Source organism: Euphorbia lathyris, chromosome 9 (genome assembly GCF_963576675.1).
Source record: "Euphorbia lathyris chromosome 9, ddEupLath1.1, whole genome shotgun sequence".
Taxonomy (NCBI): domain Eukaryota; kingdom Viridiplantae; phylum Streptophyta; class Magnoliopsida; order Malpighiales; family Euphorbiaceae; genus Euphorbia; species Euphorbia lathyris.
Genome location: NC_088918.1, coordinates 72,642,076 through 72,666,410, shown reverse-complemented (window position 1 = coordinate 72,666,410; position 24,335 = coordinate 72,642,076). Strand labels below are relative to the sequence as shown.

General features: G+C 34.3%; 2 protein-coding genes across 3 annotated transcripts; both read left to right on the top strand.

The window, feature by feature from the left end:
- The first annotated feature begins 1,042 nt into the window (after nt 1-1,042).
- LOC136206659 (transcription elongation factor SPT6 homolog) lies at nt 1,043-6,849 on the top strand. Its single transcript, XM_065997806.1, has 12 exons — nt 1,043-1,389; nt 1,686-1,734; nt 1,806-1,862; nt 2,117-2,237; nt 2,518-2,593; nt 2,685-2,835; nt 2,935-3,046; nt 3,132-3,444; nt 3,518-3,625; nt 5,016-5,225; nt 5,365-5,722; nt 6,524-6,849. Exons 2-12 carry the CDS (start codon nt 1,716-1,718, stop codon nt 6,670-6,672), a joined length of 1,674 nt encoding a protein of 557 aa, XP_065853878.1. The 5' UTR covers nt 1,043-1,389; nt 1,686-1,715; the 3' UTR covers nt 6,673-6,849.
- Nucleotides 6,850-9,777: 2,928 nt separating this feature from the next.
- Nucleotides 9,778-23,529, top strand: LOC136206074 (4-alpha-glucanotransferase DPE2). Of its 2 annotated transcripts, none has more exons than XM_065996991.1 (23): nt 9,778-10,037; nt 10,251-10,652; nt 11,844-11,958; nt 12,076-12,131; nt 12,266-12,393; nt 12,504-12,630; nt 12,714-12,910; nt 13,270-13,348; nt 13,477-13,515; nt 16,357-16,476; nt 16,604-16,705; nt 16,875-16,958; nt 17,089-17,331; nt 17,465-17,590; nt 17,783-17,857; nt 17,963-18,034; nt 19,315-19,434; nt 19,582-19,679; nt 21,039-21,198; nt 21,291-21,389; nt 22,617-22,814; nt 22,910-23,003; nt 23,085-23,529. In XM_065996991.1, the coding sequence occupies exons 2-23, from the start codon at nt 10,299-10,301 to the stop codon at nt 23,300-23,302; spliced, it is 2,904 nt and encodes a 967-aa protein (XP_065853063.1). In that variant the 5' UTR covers nt 9,778-10,037; nt 10,251-10,298; the 3' UTR covers nt 23,303-23,529. The 2 variants fall into 2 exon arrangements, with proteins under 2 accessions (XP_065853063.1, XP_065853062.1); XM_065996990.1 differs by having other exon boundaries at nt 9,778-10,043.
- Nucleotides 23,530-24,335: the final 806 nt, after the last annotated feature.

The following is a 24,335-nucleotide window of genomic DNA, read 5'->3' as shown; positions in this document are numbered from 1 at the left end:
AATTGTATATAACAATTTTATATTAATAAAATAACTAAAATATTAGAATACATCCGTGTATTATCGGACCGTTTGTTTGAGGGGATAAAAAGCATGGGAATAGAAATAAAAAATTTAAAATGAGTTATCTCTTGTTTGTTTATGAAATAGAAAGTGAGATAATAAGAGGAATAAGAATTTTATCCCATCAAATCTAAGAGGGTAGATATTAGATTTAGGATAAGAAGAGTTAGATAGAAAAGACTAAACCCTTGTTTGGACGGAGTTTAATGGAAGTAAATGAAAGTAATGGAAGCTTAATGGGGTTAAATGTTTACTTTCTCTAACCTCCAAACTCTAACTTCCAAATTAGGGGTTAATGAGAATAACGTAAAGTTTTTTAAAATTCTTTGTCTTTGCATAGTAAATTTAACTTTCATTCTTCTCTATATTTAAACTCACAAACAAAAGTATTTAACCTTACATATTTACATTCTATAAACTCGCAAATAAGGTTAATTTTTAACTTTCCTTTCCGTTACTTCCCTTCCCCTTCCATTACCTCATTTAACTCTCACCTTCGTTAACCTCCAAACTCTCAGTCAAAGGCTAAACCCTTATTTGGGAGGAGGTTAATGAGAGTAAATAGGAGTAATGAAAGGTTAAGTATTAAGTTAATTTTGTTTGAGAGTTATTTTTTAAGAGTAAATGAAGGTTAATAGGGTTAAAGGTTTACTTCCTCTAAACTCCAAATTGGAAGTTAATGATAGTTACGTAAACTTTTTTGAAATTTTTTGTGTCTACAGAGAGTAAATTTAACATTTATTCCCCTCCATATTTAAACTTCCAAACGAGTTTAAATATTTAACCTCATTTACATCCAATAAATTTCTAAACAAGATTAATTTTTAACTCTCGTCTTTATTAACCTCTAAACTCCCAAATAAAGGCTAAGTTATCCCTTTTAATTCCCCACTCCTATCCTAATCAGGATTTATCTGTCCTCGTTATATAAATTGCTGTAATCGTTTAATTTTTTTTTATTCCTTCCCGCCAATTGCAACTGATCCTGCTTTTTCTTCTCCTTATGCGACTGTCTGCCTCCTCTCCTCAGGCTGGTATATGTAATTATTCTCCTTCTTCATCATCTTTATCTGAGCCCTGTTATTCTTGCCTTATACTTCTTTTGCCGTTCACGGGTTCTTGAAGGAAAGAGAGAAAACCTAAGAAGAAAAACGAAGTCCTCCTCCTCCTCCATCCCAAGCATTCCATCTCCTTGCACGATCGTTCTTCCATCCTTTCCGACCGATCTCACACCGCGGTCGCTACTCCATCCTTTCCGACCGATCTCGCACTGCCGTCGTTCCTCCATCTCGCATCGCATCCCAAGCATTTCCGAGTGATTTCCAAGTAAAGTTTCGTTTGGTTACATAAGCTTTCTGTAAATTACGAGTTTTCTGTACATGCTAAATGATAATGCTATATGCTGTGTGATATTGCAATTTAATTCTAGATGTTAGACCCTGTACATGCTTAAATGATAATGCTATATGTTGTGTGATAATCATATGCTGTTATAATTATAATGACATGATGTAATAATAATATGCTGTGCAATTTAATTCAAGATGTTAGACCCTGTACATGTTAAATGATAATGCTATATGCTGATAATGATATGTTGTGCAATTCTAAATTATCTTCAGGCTACAAGTTTCATCTGTTCAACATCAGATATGGGGAGAAATGAAGAAGGTAATTGATGTCTATTTTGTCATATAAATCCTAAAAATCGTCTTCTATCTGAATATTTACTGTTTTGGCAGATGAGGTTGAGTTCGAAGACCAGGTGATGGAGTCTGTTGATGAAGAAGAAGAAGAAGGTTTGTTGATTTCGTTTTCTAGCTCTAAATTGCATCAAGGGTACCTGAAGATGTTTTTTTGATGAATTGTAATGACATTTATGTACTTAAATATTTTTTTATTCTTTTGCCTTCGTGGGTGTTATCCATCTTTTGGTTATTTATAGTATTGTGTTGTGCCACTGGATTTTCTTTTCCTGAGATCCTTTCTGCTCTCTTTTACTTTATTATTAATTATTCTCTTGGTTATATGATGTACTAATGTGTTTTTGCAGAAGGACAAGATGAATACGAGAAGGATGATTTTATTGTAGATGATGTTGAGGAAGAAGTAGATGAAGAAGAGAGGGCAGACAGTAATGAAGAAAGGCACAAGAAGAAAAAGAAAAAGAAAAGGTTTTGTTTTTCTTTTTCTTTGAAGAACTAAGAAAATCTTATGTGGGTGTTCAGTATATTGCAAGCCACATTCCATTAAAAAATTGGGGTTTTGCTCTTAATGATGCTACTTCTACATTTCTAGAGAATCTTAGGGTGGTCCATAATGAAATGCAGTTCTAGGACAATGATGAGTTACTTATTCTTTGCTATATGCGACTGTCTTTGGTATATGGAAAGCCATGTGCCATTAAACAAGTTGGTTTCGTGCTTTTAATTATGCTACTTTTGACATTTCTAGAGAATCTGAGGATGTCCTCGATGAAGATGATTACGAGCTTCTTCGAGACAACAATGCTTATCATCCCAGACCAAAGGTTGTAGATTGCATCTTTTATCCCTCTTTGATATTACTTTTTTGTTCAAATGCTCTTTGTAGTTATAAGGAGTTTTCTGTGTCAACTTCAGGATAGCAAAAAATTTAAGCGGTTGAAAAAAGCTCATAGGGATTCTGGTGAGGACCACTTTGGGCTTTCTGATGAGGAGGTTGATGGAACTGGTAAAGGAGAGCGAACGGCCGAGGAGAAACTCAAGCTATCCTTATTTGGTGATGATGAAGGTATGTATTAAATATACATGCATATATATATATATATATATTATCAATCTTAGTAAATTTCACATCGTGGTTTAGTAATAACTTATGGTAATGTTATAGGAGTTGCTCTTGAAGATGATGCTGAAGAGGAGCCAGCAGAAGAGGAAGATGATATGGCAATGGCAGATTTTATTGTGGATGAAGAGGTTGATGAAAGTGGAGCTCCAATGAGGTATGGTTTCCATTGCTCATGTTGCATGCTTCTCTGTCCTACATGGAAACTCTCTTCCAAATCCAATTGATATGAACATTTGCAGACCGTGGAAACTGAAGAGAAAAAAGTGGCAGGCACCAGGAGTTACAACATCATCTTTGCAGGAAGCTCGGGAGCTATTTGGTGATGTTAATGAGCTCCTTTCACGCCGCAAACAGCAGTTAGAATCTAGTGAATGGAAGTTCAATTTGCATTGCCCTCCTGGTGGTGAGGTAGGTGTGGATGAACGACAGTATAAGAGGCCCGGAAGGAAATCTCAATATAGCATCTGCAGCAAGGCTGGCCTGTGGGAAGTTGCAAGCAAGTTTGGGCTTAGCGCCGAGACTCTTGGATCATACTTGTCTGTAGTTAAAATTGTGAGTGTGCATGGATTAGAGTTGATAATTTGCTTTCATGGTGGTTTAATTCTCTCATTGTATTTGATTGTAGGCGGGTATATTGGAGAACGCAAAGGAAACTCTTCCTAAGAAACATTTGAAGCATAGGATGATTGTTCATCCTCGATTTCAGAATATAACTGCTGATGAAGCGATGGAGGTATTTAGTTCTTTCTTCTTGATTATACTATAATTCCGTTGTAATTGAGTTGAATTCTTGATTTTATATGGTTTAGTCTGGAAATCAAGAATTTTTTCAAAGATCATTCAGCATATAAATAGTAACCCATAGGCTATTAGTTATATTCTTTCATACAGCTAGGTATGGAGCCTTGAGGTTTACAGTTTGCTCATTTTACTAGACAAGGCAAACTTGTGTAAACTTTTTTCTTGTTGAACAGAGAAAATGTCAATAGATCCCTAGGAGACTTTGCAAGTCATTTCCCCTTTCACTTCTGACCTTGTCATTGAAGTTTGGGGCAAGTTTCACAAAGGTCACTAGACTTTACTCTCTCCGTTTCATTATAATTGTCCTATTGAAGAAAAACATTTGCTTCAATTTATTTGACGATTTACACTGCTCAATGAGCATTAAATGTGTTTTTCCCAACTTTGTCCTCATATGATAAAAGGAAAGACATTTGTAGAGAAATTTAAGTATTAATTGCATGAGGCTAATATGATAATTGTTAACTACTTTTTAAGCTAATTAATAGGTTGCTTAATATTTGTGTAGAACCCTTAAACTTCAATTAAAATGAAATAGAGGGAGTATTTTGTTTCGATGAAGTCATTGAACTTTCCTTTTTATTTCAATAAAGTCATCTTGCCATTTCAGATGGAAAAATCATTGGAATAGTGATGTGATAACCACGTTGCCGACGTTTCCATAAAAATAGGAAATGACAAACATTTACAAGTGGCATGGCAAAAACAATTTGCATTTTTTATTTTACTTAATTTAGCTGGTTGAATCTGCTACGTGACAACCAAAATATGTATTTTTTATTTTTTTTGGCTATCATGTTGTATGTAAAAGTACGTTCTTTACAATGTGGCTGTCAAAGTCACTATTCCGTTGACGTTTCTGTCTGAATTGGTCAGAATGGTATTAATGAAATAAAAATAAAAGTTCAATGAATTTCTTGAAACAAAATGGTGTGAATAGCCTTTTTAAAACTTACTCCAACTTCATTGACCATCGGTGCAATTTACTCGTGAATCATGATAAATTTCTGGTGCATGTTATTTTATTGTAATTGACGTTTTCTGCTGTATTGTTTACATCAATATTGAAAAGTAGGCTTTAATGAAGTAATTTTGGGTTTTTGCAACTATTCAGTTTAAACCAATTCTCTTTATCAATTACCTAATATATAAGCTTTTTGATGTTGTTAAATGTGCAATATCCTGCTGTGATCTTTTCTTTTAATCAAAGTTTTGCATTGTGCTCATATTATTTTCGATTAAGTGTTGCTCATTCCATTAAAATTTCTTTTAATGTTCATAACAACTGATTATTTTATTATCATCACTGTTCTCCTTTACAGTTTTTATCTGACAAGGATCCTGGGGAAAGCATCATTCGTCCTAGTTCTCGTGGGCCATCTTACTTAACACTGACTCTTAAAGTTTATGACGGGGTTTATGCCCACAAGGACATTGTTGAAGGTGGAAAGGAGCACAAAGACATTACAAGTTTACTTCGTATTGGGAAGACTCTAAAAATTGGGGATGACACCTTTGAGGATTTGGATGAGGTTAGACTTTCTAATGATCATCACTATTACACTTTCTTGGGCGAGGGATTTCTAGCATCTTATCTTTTGTCCTAATGTATCTGAAAGGAGTCTCAGAGTAGAATTACTTTATTTATTTAACTTTGTTTTTGATGTGAAGGTAATGGATCGCTATGTTGATCCTTTGGTGACTCATCTGAAGTCTATGCTAAGCTATCGCAAGTTTAGACGGGGAACAAAAGCAGAAATTGACGAGCAACTAAGGATTGAGAAAGCAGACTATCCTACAAGGATACTTTATTCTTTTGGAATTTCTCATGAACATCCAGGCACGTTCATTCTGACATATATTAGGAGCGCAAATCCACATCATGAGTTTGTTGGTCTCTATCCTAAGGGATTCAAGTTTAGGAAAAGGATGTTTGAGGACATTGATCGGCTTGTGGCATACTTCCAGAGGCATACACTGCATCAGTCTTTCGACAGAGTTCGGTCTTCTGGGCAAAGTTCCAGGACAGGTACAAGATTTGGAACACTCACCTTGGACCACATGCACACACCCCATTCACCCCATGCGCACGTACTCTTTGCCTTTTTCCTCATCTGGAATTTGACATAGGCCCTGTTTGGTAAAGAGCGTTTTAGGATAAAAAGAACGGTTTTGACCAACTTTAGAGGTTTGACCACTGAAACAGCTAATTGGAGTGTTTGGTGGAGAGAGGTTTGGAAGAGAATTTTGGGATGAAAACGCTAATTTAGAAAAAGCTCTTAAAATGAGCTTTTTCAATTAACGTTTTGCAACATTAAAATTAATGGACTTCTTTAACTCTAATATATAGTCTCTCTCTTCTCCTGCGCCAAAATTAATGCCCTTATTCGTCTTTTTGCACAAACCGCTATTATCAATCAGCTAATTTTTACCAAACAGGTCTACACAAACAGCTAGTCAAATCAGCTAGTCAAATCAGCTAACAGCTAACAGCTAATGTAATCAGCTAACAGCTAATTCCCAAACAGGGCCATAATATTTTGGTTCCCACAATACTTTTAACTCTCAATTTCATTGCTAATTTTGATTGATGGTGCTTGCATTAGATTTTGGTTTATTTCGTGATTGTGTTTTTACCTTCTGACATGACCATCCACCCATTTTTTTTGTTAAAAAAACTGCAACTGCAATATGTGCTGTGTTTCGTGCCGAATTGAATTTAATACGTGACAGCTATTTTCTTTTCATATTCTACAACTCCCTCCAACTGAATTTTGGGCCTAGCTATTCGAAGTGGTGAAATTGATTTTTGAATGTTGCTTTTTTACAGGGAGAAAGGAGTATAAAAATGGCAGTAACCGAGATGGTCATCAGAGTGGTATACCAAGGCCATATGGTGGGAGGGGACATGGTTGCAGAGGAAACAACACAGGGAATGACCGGCAAGATTCAGGGTTTGATAATAAGAATTCAAGATGAGATTCAGGCCCCAAGGATGTGGTGAATTGTAGATTAAGGAGTAGTGAATCAGGTGTAATTTAGGCTGTAGTGGAGATGATAAAAAAGGGTCAATTCATATAGAGAAGTAGAAAAGTAAGAATTAGGAGAGTTTCTGTAAATATTTTGGTTTACTACAATCTGTAGCATATATGTATAGCCTCTGAATTTTGTTATATTTTCTTATTTACTTACTTACATTTCAAATTAAGATTTTGAAACTGTTCTTTCAGCATAAATTAGTGTCTTAATGGAGCAAAATCATGGGAAGTTTAAGTAAAGTGGAATATAAGAGTAAGGATTTTATAACCAAAAAAATAAAAATAAATTTAAGGAATTGGTTTTGTGTTGTGTAATATATATACAACAGTAGTGTTAATATGAATTTTGAATGAACACTCTTTGAAATAGGCTTAATAAATCTAAATTTTAAGATGTTTTGAATCTTCACTCTACGATTTTAATAAGTTGAGGTCACGTGATCCATGTAATAAAATAATGTATCAAATGATGATAGTATTTATCATAGGTTTGGGATAGATGATACATACAGTATATCTATGATAAGTTAAGTTTGGGATGTGGGATGTGTGTCAAATAAAGGGTAAACTGCATTTATGATTAACGAAGTTTAGGATTTGTTTTACCAAGTTTATTATTGGTTTAATGTATATTTACATCCTTAAATTTGATAAGTTTTGCTTGTTGGCACGCTGAATTTTTTAAATAACCTATCACACATTTATAGTTGGATTAAAAAACCTATAACACACCTATAGTTGACATTAAAAATCTATCATAGACCTAAAATTGGCTCATTTGAACCTATTTCCTACAAAATCGTTGTCATGAGGTCGTATATGAATGCTATAGAAAAAAGAAAAATGTATTAATTCGTTCTGTATGTCACCTCATATGTCAAAGATGATAGATCAATAATTTTATATGCAGGAGGTCCGAATGAGCCAACTTTAGGTGTGTGATAGGTTTTTAATGTCAATTATAGGTGTGTGATAAGTTTCTAAACCAACTATAAATGAGAGGTTATTTAAAAAGTTCAGGTACTAATAGATAAAACTTGTCAAGTTTAAGAATGTAAATATGCATTAAGCTTTTATTATTTTTATTTTTTAAAGTTTAGTAAGCTTATTGATTTTTTAAGTAAAATTATTAAAAACTTTCTTTTTATTTGAATAAAAAATAAAATAAAATAATTTATGTCCATTCATATAATTTTTTTTCTTATAAAAATGTCACATTTCATTCCATAGAATCATAAAGTACAATTACAGCACAATAAAACTTCCCATCCATACATGCAATAGCCAGTATAAGATCCACAAAGGGAAGAAAATAGACTACAAATAGCAAGAAAAAGACTACAAAGAGCAATAAAAGGCTACAAAGAGCAAATAAAACCCATAAAAAGTACAAATACAACAAAATAGAAATTATATACTCCTCGTAAGTCGAATCCCATTGAAAAACAGCTGTAATCCATTCTTCATCATTTAGTCTCTTCCAGACATTCAGATCTGAGTCCTTTATTTTTTTGCAACCACGAAGATCTATAGATCTGCGGACAAGATGAACCTTTTTCGCTTTTGCTACGACCGAAAAAAGAATAAACGATAAAAGTATAGTTAACAGGTGTAGATCTGGCGGAAAAGAGATTCGAGAAAGTATATGGAAAGATAAATCTGAAGCTAAAAAAACAAAAACTAAAACATAAATGGGAGGAGGAAGAAGGAAGACTTCTTCCTTCCTCCTCTAAGGAAACCTGAATGGAATGGAGGAAATGAGACGGTGACGGTAACGGTAATAGAAAGCTTGAGAAGAAAATGAAAGGGGAAGAAAAAAGAGTAAAGAGCAATTCATATAAAATTAATAATTGTAACATTTAATTTGGAAATGATTAATTTATAAATAATAATATGGCAGTAAAAAGAATAAATTAAATTATTTTATTTAGTTAACACAACTATTTTGACATGTGTACCTGATAAATGTAATTCATTTTATGTATTATCAATACAATGTACCCATACTTCATTGTCTTGTTATAATTATGGAAAAAAACAAAATATATGACTTAAACAGGGTGTGCAAAAATATTCCTAATGTTTGCAGTTTGGAATCAGGGCCGGTCCTGATAATTTATGGAAAAAATGAATTTGTATAATTTTTATTACTGGAAAAAAAATTTGCTTTTTCCAACTTGTGGGGGATTCAAACACAAAAGCTTTAGGATGGGAATGTAAGTCTTACAATTAAGACAATTATGCAAGTTGTTATAAGTCGTTTGTCTTACCAATTATATACATGCTCCCAACTAATAAAATTTTTGAGCCCCCTTACCGCCTTGGGTCCTAGGCTTGGCCTAGGCCTATGGCCGGCCCTGTCTGGAATATTTTATTTTTAATATCTAAAATGATGTAATTTTACCCATAATATTAGTAGTTAAGAATAATTTCATCTTTAATATTAATAAGTTAGGTAAATTTGAAAAATTATTCATCAAATAGTTTTCTGAATCTTGTCATATATGTTTCACATGTGCGTCATTTTATAACTAATTAATAATGGATCACAAACATATGAATAGACATCAATTTAATAAAATAAAATAAAATATATAATATTATTTGTACAAATTGGATAAAAAAATTCAAATATTTCACTAAATTTATAAATATTAATCTCTAATTTTATTATTAAATTATAAAAAATACAATTGTTTTTAAAACTAATTGATATAGAACAGAATAAAAAATAAAAAATATATATATTATAATATCAGAAATTCATCCAACTTAAAATAACTCTCAACTATTAAGATTAAAGAGAATTATATCATTTTAAACATAACAGTTAAAAGTTATAAAAAAAAAAAACATAACAGTTAAAATTTCTCCAAACTAATATTTTTACACATTACTGTATAACTAATAAATGTGTTAAAATTTGAATAAGATTAGTTAAATTTTGTGTTTTGGCGGTTGAAAAATTCATTTATATATGTAACGGACACGTGTTGATAAATGGCAAGTCTATTTTGCTACTGATTTTTAGGATCTGTTTTGTAAAGTTCAGAGCTAGCTCATCTCATTCATCTTCTTCAAATTTTGTCATCTAATACAAAAAGCTTTTTCTCTTTCACGGATCAAAATATCAGTCTGATGATGGCTTTTTCATAATAAACAATCAATTTTCCTTCACTTGCTTCATTTTCATGCGCAGATGAAACTCTCTTTTCCACAATCAAACAAATCTCAGTTTTCAGATTCACTTCTCTCTATTATAATATAACATTCCCCCAAAACTGGAAAATACTCCTTTATCTTCAAGTAAAGGTCACTTCTCTCATCTAACTTCATTTTTCTTTCTTCAATTTTCTATTTGTAATTTGCAATTTGCAATATTTGTAATTTTCTATTTGGATTTATGGGTTTCTCTTAATTTGTTTTGCTAGTTTCTCATTTTCAATCTGAGAAATGCTCATCTCCATTAATTTTGTTTTAAATGTTTATGACTAACACTAATCACGCTGAATTTGCTAGATTGCGAGGAGAAGTTTCTTCTGGGTTTTTGATTAATTTCCGGAAGAAATGAACGATTTGGGATTGTTATCTGAGGGCAAGTCTGTGAAATCAGTGAATGTGAGTTTTAGGATTCCGTATTACACTCATTGGGGTCAGAGATTGCTTGTATGCGGTTCTGAACCAATCCTGGGTTCATGGAGTGTGAAGAAAGGCTTGCTGTTGAGCCCTGTTCACGAAGGGGAAGAACTTATATGGTATGGGAATCTTTCTGTTCCAAATGGATTTACTTGCGAGTATAATTATTATGTGGTGGATGATGGGAAAAATGTGCTGAGGTCGGAGATGGGGAAGAAGCGTATATTGTTACTTCCAGAGGGGATAAATGGTGGAGAAACTGTTCAGTTTCATGATCTTTGGCAGGTCTGTTTATTTTTTCTTTTCCTTCGTTCCTCACTTTAGGGATTGTATTTGCTTTATTCTAATTGTTTTTCCTACCTTTTGCTTTGGAATATATTTGTTCTGGATAAGGAATCTTAAATTTTACTATTTCTGAGATTCTAAAGTGGTTATGGAGTCTGTAGAACTGTAGAAATCAGTATTCTTCTTTTTAACTTCTCCCCTCAGTTTAGACATTTGTGTTCATTGGGCCTGGGGTAGATTAAAAAGAGTATGAAACGTGTGAAACTTTCTAATGAAAAAGCTGGTGTGGATCTTTCTAATGACAAAGCTGGTCCTTAAATATACTGATAGTGATAGGTGAAGATGCTCTATTTCTTAATTTACTTGTTAGACTGAGATTCCACTTTCTCAATTATGCCATCAAGTTGCTGATCGATCTCAAGGACCCGTCTTAATTACATAATATAGTGTCCACTTAGTTCTCCTTTTCGTAACTCCTTTTTGTTTTTTCACTCCAAAACAGTCTAATAGAATTTGTTTGGTTTCTGCTTTTCGCTATTTCGGAAGAACAAATCAATTAACTTCTACCAACTACCGGTAACAGCAAACGATAAACAACTATCAACAACAATAAACAGTAGATTTGAATAGCTGAAGTGGACCTTTTCTTGTGAAAATATAAAAAGGATGTAACTGGAGTTTTGCTGGTTAATTGACTTTCATTTGAGGACCATTTTTTGATTTGGGAATTGAGTAAATTTTTAACCATTCTGTAATGTAGTTTCTAAAAATTCCTTTTTTTTTCTTTCCATGTTGATGAAATTTGGATATTGACAATATCTTTATTGATCACATATACATATGCCACTGTTAGTTGCAAAAGCACATAATGCGGGATATGATATGAAGATTAATTTAGACATATTTTCATTAAATCTAGGTTGCATTTATGAGTATGCTTATTAATTTTATTGATCATGGCAGCTTAAAACATGGAGCCTTACTTGGATTGATATTCGTGAATATGATATGAACATTATGCATGTCTTGATTTGGTTTATTATGGTTTGATGCATCTCTTATAGTTTAGGTCCATAATATGTGCAGTTCCTATTTTATTAACTGATGATTCATTCGTTGGTGGATATGATATTCTTATATCTATTCCATGCATTTTAAATAGTGATATAAATGTCTGTTTATTATTTCTAGACTGGTGGTGATGCAATGCCTTTCACAAGTGCCTTCAAAGATGTCATCTTTCGCAGAAGTAGGAATTTGAACATAGAAAGACCTCTAGGAGTTCAGACTAGGTGCGACAATGCAGGTAATTACTAACTTCATAAATACCTAAATGCTGATTTTGGCACTATGATTATTAACTTTTGTCCTTAGTGTTTGTTTTCTTACTCTATCTTTCTCTGCAAATTGTGAATTATAATAGATGCAGTTGTTGTGCATTTCAAAATTTGCTGCCCCAACATTGAGGAAAAGACTTGTGTAAGAATTCCTTCTCCCTAATGACATGGTTCATCTATCTTCACAGAAAATTATACCTGATAGTATATTTTAGTTTTTTTTTAATCTTGTTGGCCTTGATACTTTCTTTTATTTATGAAGTTTGATTCATACAGGTTTATGTAATTGGAAGCACTGCTAAATTAGGCCAATGGAAGATCCAGGGTGGACTTAAACTCAGCTATGCAGGTGACTCAATTTGGCAAGGAGATGCCGTGATACCGAGGAGTGATTTTCCATTAAAATATCCTTTTGGGAATTTTATTTTCAATAATTTGAGGGTTCCTCAACTTTTTCTTTTTGGCTATTGATAGGGTATTTCTCTCTCTCTCTTTCTTCCTTAACATTGTATACGTATAGATACTGCAAATATGACAAGGCAGAAAATGTTTCCTTGGAAACGGGTCAAAATCGGGACCTCTCTATTGACTCTTCAAAAAATCCACCAGGATACATTTTCCTTTCAGATGGCATGATGCGAGTGAGTTATAGAGTTTGATTTTTGTATTTGTGTTTTTAAGAAGTTCTTAGCTATTATCTTACTTGATTAAATTGTTCTCTCAGGAAATGCCTTGGCGGGGTGCTGGTGTTGCAATTCCAATGTTTTCTGTGAGGTCAGAAAATGATCTCGGGGTTGGTGAGTTTCTAGACCTGAAACTGCTTGTTGATTGGGCTGTTGAATCCGGGTTTCATTTAGTTCAGCTTCTGCCTATCAATGACACATCTGTGAATGGGATGTGGTGGGATTCATATCCTTACAGGTAGTATAATACAAGACAACTCTATCCAAACCTTTTAAATTTAAAGTTTTAAACCAAGGCACAGTGTTGTTGAGTTTTGAAGACAAAGGAAAAATGGGATATAAAACTTGCTTTGATTTCTTCTTTTTACTCCCTGTAAACCTCATCGGACCAACTAACTTATGTGTTGGTTTGGTTTGCACTTAATTCATAATCTGAATGAAAATTAGACTGCCAATTACCTGGCGTCATGATTTTGTGGCTTCATTTCTATTGCATATTATGCATATTATTAGGTAGTAAAATTACTTGACATGTCCTGTGACTTTGTTGACTTTATCTTAACAATTTTTGTTCCCTTGATTTTCTTGTTTATGCAGCTCACTATCTGTTTTTGCATTACACCCACTATACCTAAGAGTTCAGGCACTCACAGAAAATTTTCAAGAGGATGTAAAGGTAGTTTCACACACTACTTGACACATGCATGAAGTTATGCTTTTTTTTTTTACCCTTTGTATTCTTTTATCAACCGAAGCTTACACTTCAATTCTTCCAACTTTCCTATGATTTTATGTTACTTGCAGAAAGAGATTGAGGAAGCTAAAGTGCGACTGGATGGAAAGGTAGTTTTTCACATTTCTTTACTTAGAAAATTGAAGGCATATTTTTATTTATATATTCATTCTTTTGAGAAGTAAGGTAGAATGAGGGAATAGCTTTATGTCATAAACTAGCTTTATGAATATGTCTTGATGAATTACACTTTTGGGGAGACCCTGCTTGTTTTAGGTGCATTAGAGTTTTAAATTGCAACAAAATGTCATCTAGAATCTTAATATCGTGCCTTCTCCTCAATACAACCTGAATACTTTATTTTCATGAACTTCCAGTATCCTTCTCCAGCTTTGCCCATGTTAGGAATAAAATACGATTACGATAAACGAAAACAAAAGCAATCACACAAGAATTGTTTACCCAGTTCGCCACTTAATATGAATGACTACGTCTGGGAGGCACTACCAAGCCAGGATATTTCACTATAATGAAAAAAGTACGGATTACAGAGAAAGAGGTTACATTTATACTGTTCAAGAAACCCTAACCGTCCGAAACCCTAATCGCGGCAGTTGGGCCCATCGCTTCAGTTGGGCCTATATATATTAGTCTCCAAAAGCCCAACAGCCCATTCCTGAAATTCCATGTTTGTAATTGATTGGACTTTTCTTGGCATGCCTTAACTTCTGAAGCCCCTCTTTTTCTGTCATGTACTTCTATACCTTCCTCTATATCTTAAAAATTCATGCATATCCCATTTCATATCTTTGACAATATCAACCAATCTTCAGCTTGAATTATGTGATGAATTGTTATGCTCAACTCTTAAGATTGTTTAACATGCAACTTACTCTGTTCACGAGTCTGAGAAGTTAGTCATATAATAGGCAAGGGTTGCTATGTATTGTGACTCAATAAGTCAGAGGATTATATCACTTACTAGTGTTCGGTTGTTACCTGGTCTCCAGTATAATGGTACATCTTATGGATCTTTGATAGCCTGAGTGGGGACATCACAACTCTCTCAATATCTTCAGATAGTTTTAGACCTAAATGATCCTGTCAAATAGAAAATATAGCCCCTTTTGTGCAGTAATGTTAATGTAGCTACAGTTTCTGTTTTCTGTTCAAATGTTCTATATACATGTTGGAAGTTTAGTATCATGAACTCAATTCTTTTAATATTATTCTCTATTTTGACGGGTAAATTACACCCATGGCCACTCAATTTTTCCATTACTAACATGATGGTCACTCAACTTCAAAACCGGACCTAAGTCTCTCTCAACTTTACCCTTTACTAAGATAAAAGTCCTTTAACTGACTTTACCCTTTACTAAGATAAAAGTGTGTTAACCTTTGACCACTCTGATAGCAGGTAACCCTCTATTGCAGAGTTGATGGGAATGATATTCTAATCAGCTTTAATTCTTGATATTTTTGGTTTTGAGGTCATTTAGGTATTGTTTGGTTAGGAGAGAGAAAGTGGTTGTTTTGACAGAAATCTCCGAAAATGGTGATTTGGAATACAGCGAGCTTCCATGTTTAATGTGATTCTAAACAACTTTAATTTTTGGACTTTTTCTATTTTGAGGTCGTTTACTTTTACAAGGGACTTTTATGTTAGTAAAGGGCAAAGTTGAGTGCCCATGGTTGTAATTAACCCCTATTTTGATAGTGTTTAGTGTAGCTTTTTTATTTTATTTTTTTTAAATGCAGTTGCAAAACTAATATTATGTATTTTGTTTATTAGGCAATTGGTACTTACTAATGGCATTTTAACAAGAAGAAAGCTATTAAATTTAAGATAAATAATTAACGGAATAATATATGACTAGGTTCCTACTGTTGGATATTTTCTATTGGCTAGATAGTGAGTTCTATTTAAGCCTTGGGGCTACTTGGGCAATCCTTCCTCCTTCAGTTCATGCTACTCTTGGCCTCTTGGGGAATGGTTTTAGGAACAAGTTTCTCAACATAGTGGCACAACTACTTAAACCGATGCTGGGACACCTGCCAATGTCCAGCTTACAAACTTAATGCTTTAGATGTCCAACCCTTGGCTTGAGGGGACTGTGTTAAGATACCTACAGTGGATAGAAAGTGAGTCGTGGAATCGTTTGACCTGTTATAACATGAACATGTGTGAACATAGCTAGTTGTTATAGAAGAACTTTAGGGCGCGATCAAAGGAGCAATTGTAGGGATTAGTATGTTTGTCCACTTTCTATCCTCATTTTTATATGTAATCTCTTTATCTAGTTTTTATTGATATGGCACCTTTGTGATTTCTTTCCACTTAGTATGTGGCACACTGCATACTCAATGTACACTTAAGCTCTCTTACTCCAGCCAGAACAATCGTAAGTTGTAACCTAACAGGCAGGAGGATGCTCGGGAATAAAACTCCCTTTAGCCTTGAGAACATTGGACTGCTTTTGTGGTTGAATGTTATGGATGAAAGTGCAGAAGATCTCATAGCCAGATTTATGTTATCAGAACACACATCAAGAGCTGTATAAAGATCACTTTTAACATGTAGAACCTTGCAAACTCTGCTACAAGTTTCCGCTAAAAGGAATAGCATGAACATTTGTATAGCTTTAGGTTGATTGCTTCAAGTGGATGCAAATGAATAATCTAATTTCTGTTTGAAATGTTTGTGCGGCTAATGAGCCAACATCTGGCTAGATCTATATATAGAGCTTGTGCTGCTACTTGAAAGGATGCAGGTTGAACCTCTAATATAGTTATTTCTCCTCTTGGATGCCATGAACTAGTAGGATTCTTAACAAGCAGTGTGAATAAATGTAAATATCATAAAGTAATTTTAAGCGCAGGACTATTGTCTTGATTTAAGTGGATGATTAAGGCCTTGTTTTTATATTCAAATTTGGGAATTTTTGCAGGATGTTGATTATGAAGCTACTTTGGCTACTAAACTTTCGATTGCCAAGAAAGTTTTTGCCCAAGAGAAGGATTTGATACTTAACTCCAGTTCCTTTCAGCAATATTTTTCAGAGAATGAGGTCTTTATGGAATTTTTTTGTTTTTGTTTTGTTGTTTTTTTCTTCTAAGTTTGAGAGCATAACCAATCTTTTTTATGCTTTTTTGAACACCATTTGTTGTTTTGACTTGCCTTCTGTTCAATGAAAGGAATGGCTAAAACCCTATGCGGCATTCTGTTTTTTGAGGGACTTCTTTGAAACATCTGATCACAGTCAATGGGGTCGTTTCTCTAATTATTCCAAGGAAAAGGTGATTAACTCTTTGTATTTTCTCTTTCTCTGTATATATCCATACATACAGAAAATTCTTTGTGATTGACCTGATTCAACTAATATAAGCCTTTGTATCTTTAATTTGCAAGAAAGGAGTTATTTAGTTTTTCTTCTCAGAATTGCTAACAGCTAATGATATTTTGCAGCTTGAGAAACTTGTCTCAAAAGATAGCTTGCACTACAACATAATTTGCTTCCATTATTATGTCCAATTTCATTTACATTCACAAGTAAGTTCAGTTCACCTCCCCATTATATGTGCACGATTTTTGTGGTTAGTTTTGAATGAATGGCTTTGCTTGTAGTGTATTCAGGATTACTAACCAACACTTCTATTGGAAAAAAAAAATGAATTGCCAGTTGTCACAAGCAGCAGAATATGCAAGAAACAAAGGAGTGATATTGAAAGGAGATCTACCAATTGGTGTTGACAGAAACAGTGTCGATACTTGGGTTTATCCAAATTTATTTCGTATGAACACATCTACTGGAGCACCCCCTGACTACTTCGCCAAAAATGGCCAGAATTGGGGTTTTCCAACTTATAACTGGGAGGAAATGTCAAAAGACAACTATGCTTGGTGGCGTGGTCGTTTAACACAGGTGTTTATATTGTTGTGCAAGTGATTAGCTTGTTTGTATTACTTATAAGCTATAGCTTTAATTTAATATACTATTTAGTTTGGAATAGATTCTTCTACCCTGAAGAAATTTTTTCCTTCGATTCTTATTATAGATGGCCAAATACTTCACAGCATACAGGATTGACCATATATTAGGCTTCTTCAGAATTTGGGAACTTCCAGAACATGCTATGACTGGTCTAATTGGAAAGTTTAGACCATCAATTCCTCTCAGTCAGGTATAGTTGCATTTCTCCAGTATTCTTTCACAGAGTAAATAGTAAATTATATGAAAACCCTGAAGCAGCATGCTATAGGTAATCTTATAGCAAGACCTAAACTGCTCTGCATGACTGGATCAGCTCATACCTACTAGAAAGTTTCTTTTTCATGGTCATTTAGCAATGAGCACCAAAATGATACTTCTGTAGGAAGAACTTGAAAAAGAGGGCATTTGGGATTTTGATCGCTTGAGTCGTCCATATATAAAGCAGGAATTTTTACAGGTTATTAATTTCTCCTTGTTTAGTTTTGAACTCTTCCAAGGAATATCTACTTATCTAATTTGAGAGATTACCTTAAAGTAAACTATTGTATTCTTTTTAATGCAGGAAAAATTTGGAGCATCATGGACTCTTATTGCCTCGAATTTTCTGAATGAATATCAGAAGGGCCGTTATGAGGTGTGGTACCATATATTGGTGGACAATATTTTTTATTTTAATTAATTTTCAGTGAATCATGAATTGCATGAGGTTTTTCTTGCTCCATATCTTGGTCTTTCAGATTACCATGTGTAACTTTTTTCTCTTTAGTTCCAATACACTGAGAACTATTTTGCACTTTGATTTTAATTTATTAACTATATTACCATGTATTAGAAATAATAAATTCTGATTCTGCTTCATAAATGAACTTATATGATCTGATTGTACATTAAAATCGATGTTCAAAACGATATAAGATTTTCAAAAAGAAAGCTGGAAGTATACTTTGGTGGGTTAAACCCTTCTAGCAAAGGTTTCTTGGAAGCTCTGGTTAATTGTTTTCAACAAGAAAGGAATGGATTTGCCTCTGTACTGTCTGGTGAAGCAAAGAGTTGGGTTTTTTTACATCTGAGGATCTGGCACTCTATATGGAAATCACAATTTGTAGTTGGAAAGGAGTTGAGAAATAGTAACTACAGGATGTCCTGCAATAGGACTATAAAAAAGGAGCTCATAATGAAAATAGATGGGCAAAATCACACTTAGATATTTTGCATGACCCACTTGACTACCATGTTTCATCTTCCAGACTTGCAACATTTGGAATTTATCAATTGTATTTATATGTTGAATGCAGCCTTTCATTTTCAGAATAAATTTTCTAGTTCTGGTCTAGCTTAAGACTAAGGGCATTATTTAATGTTTCTGTATCCTTGCTTAATGGGACTGACATCTGCATTCTCGTATCTGTACTACTATTGTTGTTACTATTAAATTAATATTATTATTCTTTGTCGTAATGCCTTGAATCAGTATAACACACTACCAAAGGAAGCATCGGGGTCTCGCTGCCTGGTCAGCGAGTTGGGGGGTCCAGGGGGCGATGCGCCCCCTGGCCTGGGTCCGGGGGGCGGAGTCGCCCCCTGCCCAACGGTATATCTTTTTTCCTATTCGGATTAGTATTGTGTTTCGGTTTTCTGTTTGGATTCGACATCGTGGGTTCCAAGTCGGATTAGGTTAGATTGAGTATTATAAATACTCCATTATGTAAACCTAATTTGTAATCTGATTTTCCGCCTCTTAATAAATATTATTCTCCTTCTGTCCGTGGACTAGCCAACACAACGTTGGTGAACCACGTAAATCTGTGTTTCGATTGTTTGTTTATTTATCTTTCGTTAAATCCACACAACATTCTTTTCAATGAAATATTAGATCTAATAGTTTTGACTTATTTTTCCTAAAAAATGCTTTAGTTCAAGGAGGACTGTAACACGGAGAAAAGAATTGCTTCCAACTTGAAGACATTTTCTGAGAAGTCCATGTTGTTGGAGAGTGAGGACAAGATACGCCATAATCTCTTTGATCTTTTGAAGGTAACATGGTCTAGGCAGAAGTTTTCATAATCACATAATTTGCAATGTTTACCTCACTTCTATAACGACTGTCATGACAGTTAAATGCTTTTTCTCAAAACTAGTTCTCATGTACAAGGCTTTTGATCTGTTAAGTTATGTTTGCAGAATATTGTTCTTATTAGAGATCCAGAGGATCCAAGAAGCTTCTATCCTCGTTTCAACCTCGAGGATACTTCAAGCTTTCAAGATTTGGATGATCACAGGTACTGCAGTTGTTGTGCTTTAACATCTTGAATGAGTCTATTTGTTTTGGGATAAGGTGCAAAATACCGAGAGGGCGAGCCTTGTTTTGGGATACTACTACCAGTTTGCCAAATCATGTGTCTTGTTTTTGCATATTTTCGTTCTAAATAAATTAAATTGGTGGCACAACGGTAAACGTTGTTGTCGTGTGACCAAGAGGTCACGGGTTCGAGTCTTAGGAGCGGCCTCTTGTCAAATAAATTGGTAGGGGAAGGCTTGCCCCCAGTACACCCTTGTGGTGGGACCCCTCCCCGGACCCTCGCTCAGCGGGGACGCGTAGTGCGACCGGGCCACCCTTGTGCAAAATACCCTTAACTTTACAGCCAGTAGCAATTTTACCTCTAACGTCTAAAATGGTGCAATTTTACACCTAAGGTTGGCAGCCAAGAGCAATTTTACCCCTAACGTTGATAAGTTGGGTCAATTTAAGAAATAATTCACCAAACTGTCGACATGTACAGACATGAAGGACTGAATATCCTATAAAGTCTTGAATTTTAAATTTCTATGCAATTAAGTCCTTAGTAAATTGACAAGTTACTCTTGTTCCCTGTCAGCTATTAATATGAAATGGACTTTTAACTATAAGCTTGAGCTTTTAGCTAAAACGGTTTCATGACATGGTATCAGAGCCAGTGTGACCAAGTGGTCCTGGGTTCGATTCCTGGCAGCCCCATTTGTTGAGTTATTTGCAGGACATGGTAATATGGGCCTGTGTTGTCACGCTTCATGACATTCCCTTTCTCCACATGGCTAAAATTATTCAGTTTATATATTTATTTTTATTAAATCTGTTTGGAAGTTGCACATTTTCTTTGGTTTTGCATGTGCGTGTAATGGAAACAGAACTCTAAAATACAATTTGGATGCAAATTATATAAATTGGTTTTCTTAGCTTAGGAGGACCCATATCAAATGCTTAATTGGTGCAGCATTATCATTAGATAGAATTAAGGGTGTCAAAACGGGTTATCGTGTCATAATTGTGTTATGTGATCTATATATTTCACACAATTCTGTATGATATAAATGACATAAAAATGATAATCATGTCAACTGGTCGTGTCAAACGCTATCTCAGTAAATTGTGTTGTCCTATCATGTGATGGATCCCACATGATAGGATGCACACATGTGAGAGGAAAGGCAGCATGTTCTTGTCATGTAAAAATTGTCTTTGTAAAGAGAATGTAAAACGTTTATCCTCGTTGGATCAATGTTTTTTTGTGTTCAGTATTGCCTTTGATTATTTCTAACCCTTCTTAATTTCCTGGATTCTCTGTAATACGTAATTTCTTACTAGTTGTTATTCCTTACAGCAAAAATGTCATAAAAAGATTATACTATGATTACTATTTCCATCGGCAAGATGACCTGTGGAGGCAAAATGCTATGAAAACTCTACCTGCACTCCTGAATTCATCAGACATGCTAGCCTGTGGAGAAGACTTGGGACTCATTCCGGCCTGTGTTCACCCTGTATGTTCATTCAATCCATGTGTTATCTCAAACCACCTACTTTATATATATGTTCACTTGGTTTATATTTCTGGAATTAACCTTGAATGCAGGTTATGCAAGAGTTGGGATTGATAGGATTGCGCATTCAACGTATGCCTAGTGAACCTGGTCTAGAGTTCGGCATTCCTTCTCAATACAGCTATATGACAGTGAGTACCAGTCTTATTATACACTGTCCTCGTTACTATGCTTAATTTGTTAGCAGGTATGTTAATAATGTTGCTGCTATTCATGTAATTGGGAAGCCACGACCTCTACTGATGGATAAAATGAATGATACCATTCTTTGTAGCCTCTAGAAAGGAGCTCTTTTCTTTTGAGAGAAAACATTAATTATTCAAAAGTAGATACATTAATAAGCTGCAGGGGTTATGGAAAATCATTTCTTGAGCTGACACGTCCTTGAATGACAGTATTTGGCTTTTCTCTGGAAAATGGTTTTGAACTTTTTTCGAGTCTATGGTTTTAGGATTTACTTTATTGCTGTATGAATGGCATCATTTTTTTTAAATATTTAATATTGCATGCATCTACAACCATTATGCTATCGTCAAATGTCAAACTTTCGGTATTTCTCCAGTTCAGTATAAAAGATTTTCCAGAGGAAATAAGCTTGATTTGTTATCATGGAATCACTATATAATAGATAGAAACTAAGACCATTTATGAAAATAAGTATTAGACAAATTTTTTTGAGTCATTATTTCTTTGGTTCTCATATGTTTGAGTTTCCGAACATAACAAACAATTTGAAGTGCACCTCTTTTGAAATCTCCATCACCGTTCTTTATATTCGAAATCTTCCAGAGTCACATTCTGCTACCAGTGCCTTTCAGAGCTCCCTCACTTTAAAAGGACGCCAATTGGGGTGATATGTCAAAACTGAATTGTATTCCTGGACTAGTGAACATATAGCCCATCGGTTCTCTCTCTTCGGATGCTTGCCCCCACCCCCCCCCCCCCCCCCCCCCTTCCCCCCCGCGATGGTTTTATATTCTGATATTCCATGAATAGAGATAACCGACGGCTTTTTAACTCTCTTTTTTTCTTTTTCTTTTATGCTTCCTCTTTTGGAAATGTATGGTTGATTTTTAAAGGCTTGTATTTGCATAGTCATGCTGCATCTGTTCTATTTTCATACTGAGAGAAGGAACAAAAGGGCTCTTTTCTGGCCTTGTGAAATCTTGCTGAGGTTGTTTCCGCTGTTCAAATCCTCTGGGCATATGCAAGGGATTCACTTAGTCCGCCTTCAAATCTTTGATGTGAATAAAATGCAATCAATTGGAATTTGAATCTCATCATTGTATTCAGTTTCTGGAGGCAATTTTCATTTACTTTCTGTGAACATAATGGGATTGGGTTGATGTATTCCTCAGGTGTGTGCTCCATCATGCCATGATTGCTCCACTTTGCGTGCTTGGTGGGAAGAAGATGAAGAAAGAAGATGCAAATTCTTCAAGACTGTGGTCGGGTCTGATATAGTGCCATCTAGTAAATGTACTCCTGATATTGCACGTTTCTTCATAAGGCAACACGTTGAAGCTCCATCGATGTGGGCAATCTTCCCGCTTCAGGTAGTATTACAATCAATCACCCATTTAATTGCCAAAATTCAGAGCAAAACGTTGTATCAGTCATATATCATATGGTGTTCCTATTTGATAACCAGGATTTGTTAGCATTAAAAGAAGAGTACATGACACGCCCTGCAACGGAGGAGACCATCAATGATCCCACAAATCCGAAGCATTACTGGAGATATCGTAAGTGATTAACTATGCTGGTCACAGACTCTTAGATTTCCAGCTAATAAAACGGATTTCTGGTATACCTTCAATATGCAGGTGTGCATGTGACATTGGAGGGTTTGATGAAGGATAAAGAACTGAAAACGATCCTTCGAGGTCTGGTTTCCGGGAGTGGAAGATCACATCCTTCACTCGGAGAAAGCGAAGAAGTATTGGTCTCAATTACAGGAAAGCAGCAAGTTTCTAGTGGGAAGGAAAATACTATTGCAAAGCAGCTAAATGGAGCTCTTAAAAAGGAGACTTCTGTGGCATAGTAGGTCGATAAGTATCGGCTTTGTGAGCGGCAAAGGTTTCACACGGGGTCGGAAAAATCCGTACTCGCGGAGACAATACACTCTGCTTTGAAATTTCTTTAGGACAGTAAGTAGAATTACCTTATCATCAAGCAATTAATAAGCAATTTATGATCATGATTACTTTGTCAATCATAATAAGGTATACCAAGTGTAATACTCCCAATTCAATATTTTTTTTTTCGGTTTGAGTCTTGTCAGATATTCTTTAGGTGGATCTTCTCCGAACGTTATATTATCATTGTTTTTAACAGGCTTAAAATTGTTTAATGGACAAACTGATTTTAAAATAACAGATTTAATACATTTTTTAAATTTCAAGATACTTAAAAATTTGAAAAGAATTTTCTCAAAAAAAAAAAAAAAATTCTTGACTCTACTTTTCATTAAAAAAAAAATTACTTGTAACGAAGTTCTTAGCCTGTCGGTTGAGAGCTTAGGTTCTTTGTTTGTTTAATGTAAGTATATTATGCATATTTTTTTTTAAAAAAAAACTTTTTAAAATTATTACTCCTTCCTATTTTTAAAAGATGACGTGTAAAAAAAAATTGTCAGTAGTAAATTAGAAAATCAAATAACATTTGATAAAAATTTCAAATATATCCTTACTTTTAATGTTATTACAATAAAATAAATCAAATATTTAGTATTTTCAAAATATATGTAGAGGTATATTAGTAAAATAACACTATAATTAATACATTTGTATGACTTCCTTAATGGATGTGTTTAGGAGTGAGCAGAAACGAATAAAAAAACCGGAAAGTCGAATCAAACTGCAATTCAGTTCGGTCTGATTATAGTTTTTCAGCAATTTCGGTTTTCGGTTCTAGTTTTTCAGCAATTTCGGTTTTCAGTTCGGGTATAAACCAAACTGTGTTACTATAATTTTTTTTGGCAGTTTTTATGAACATCTTAAAAGGCCATGCCCAAAATCTAATCATTGAACTTAGTCTAAACTCACCCAGTAGAAAGACCATTGTCCAATTTTATT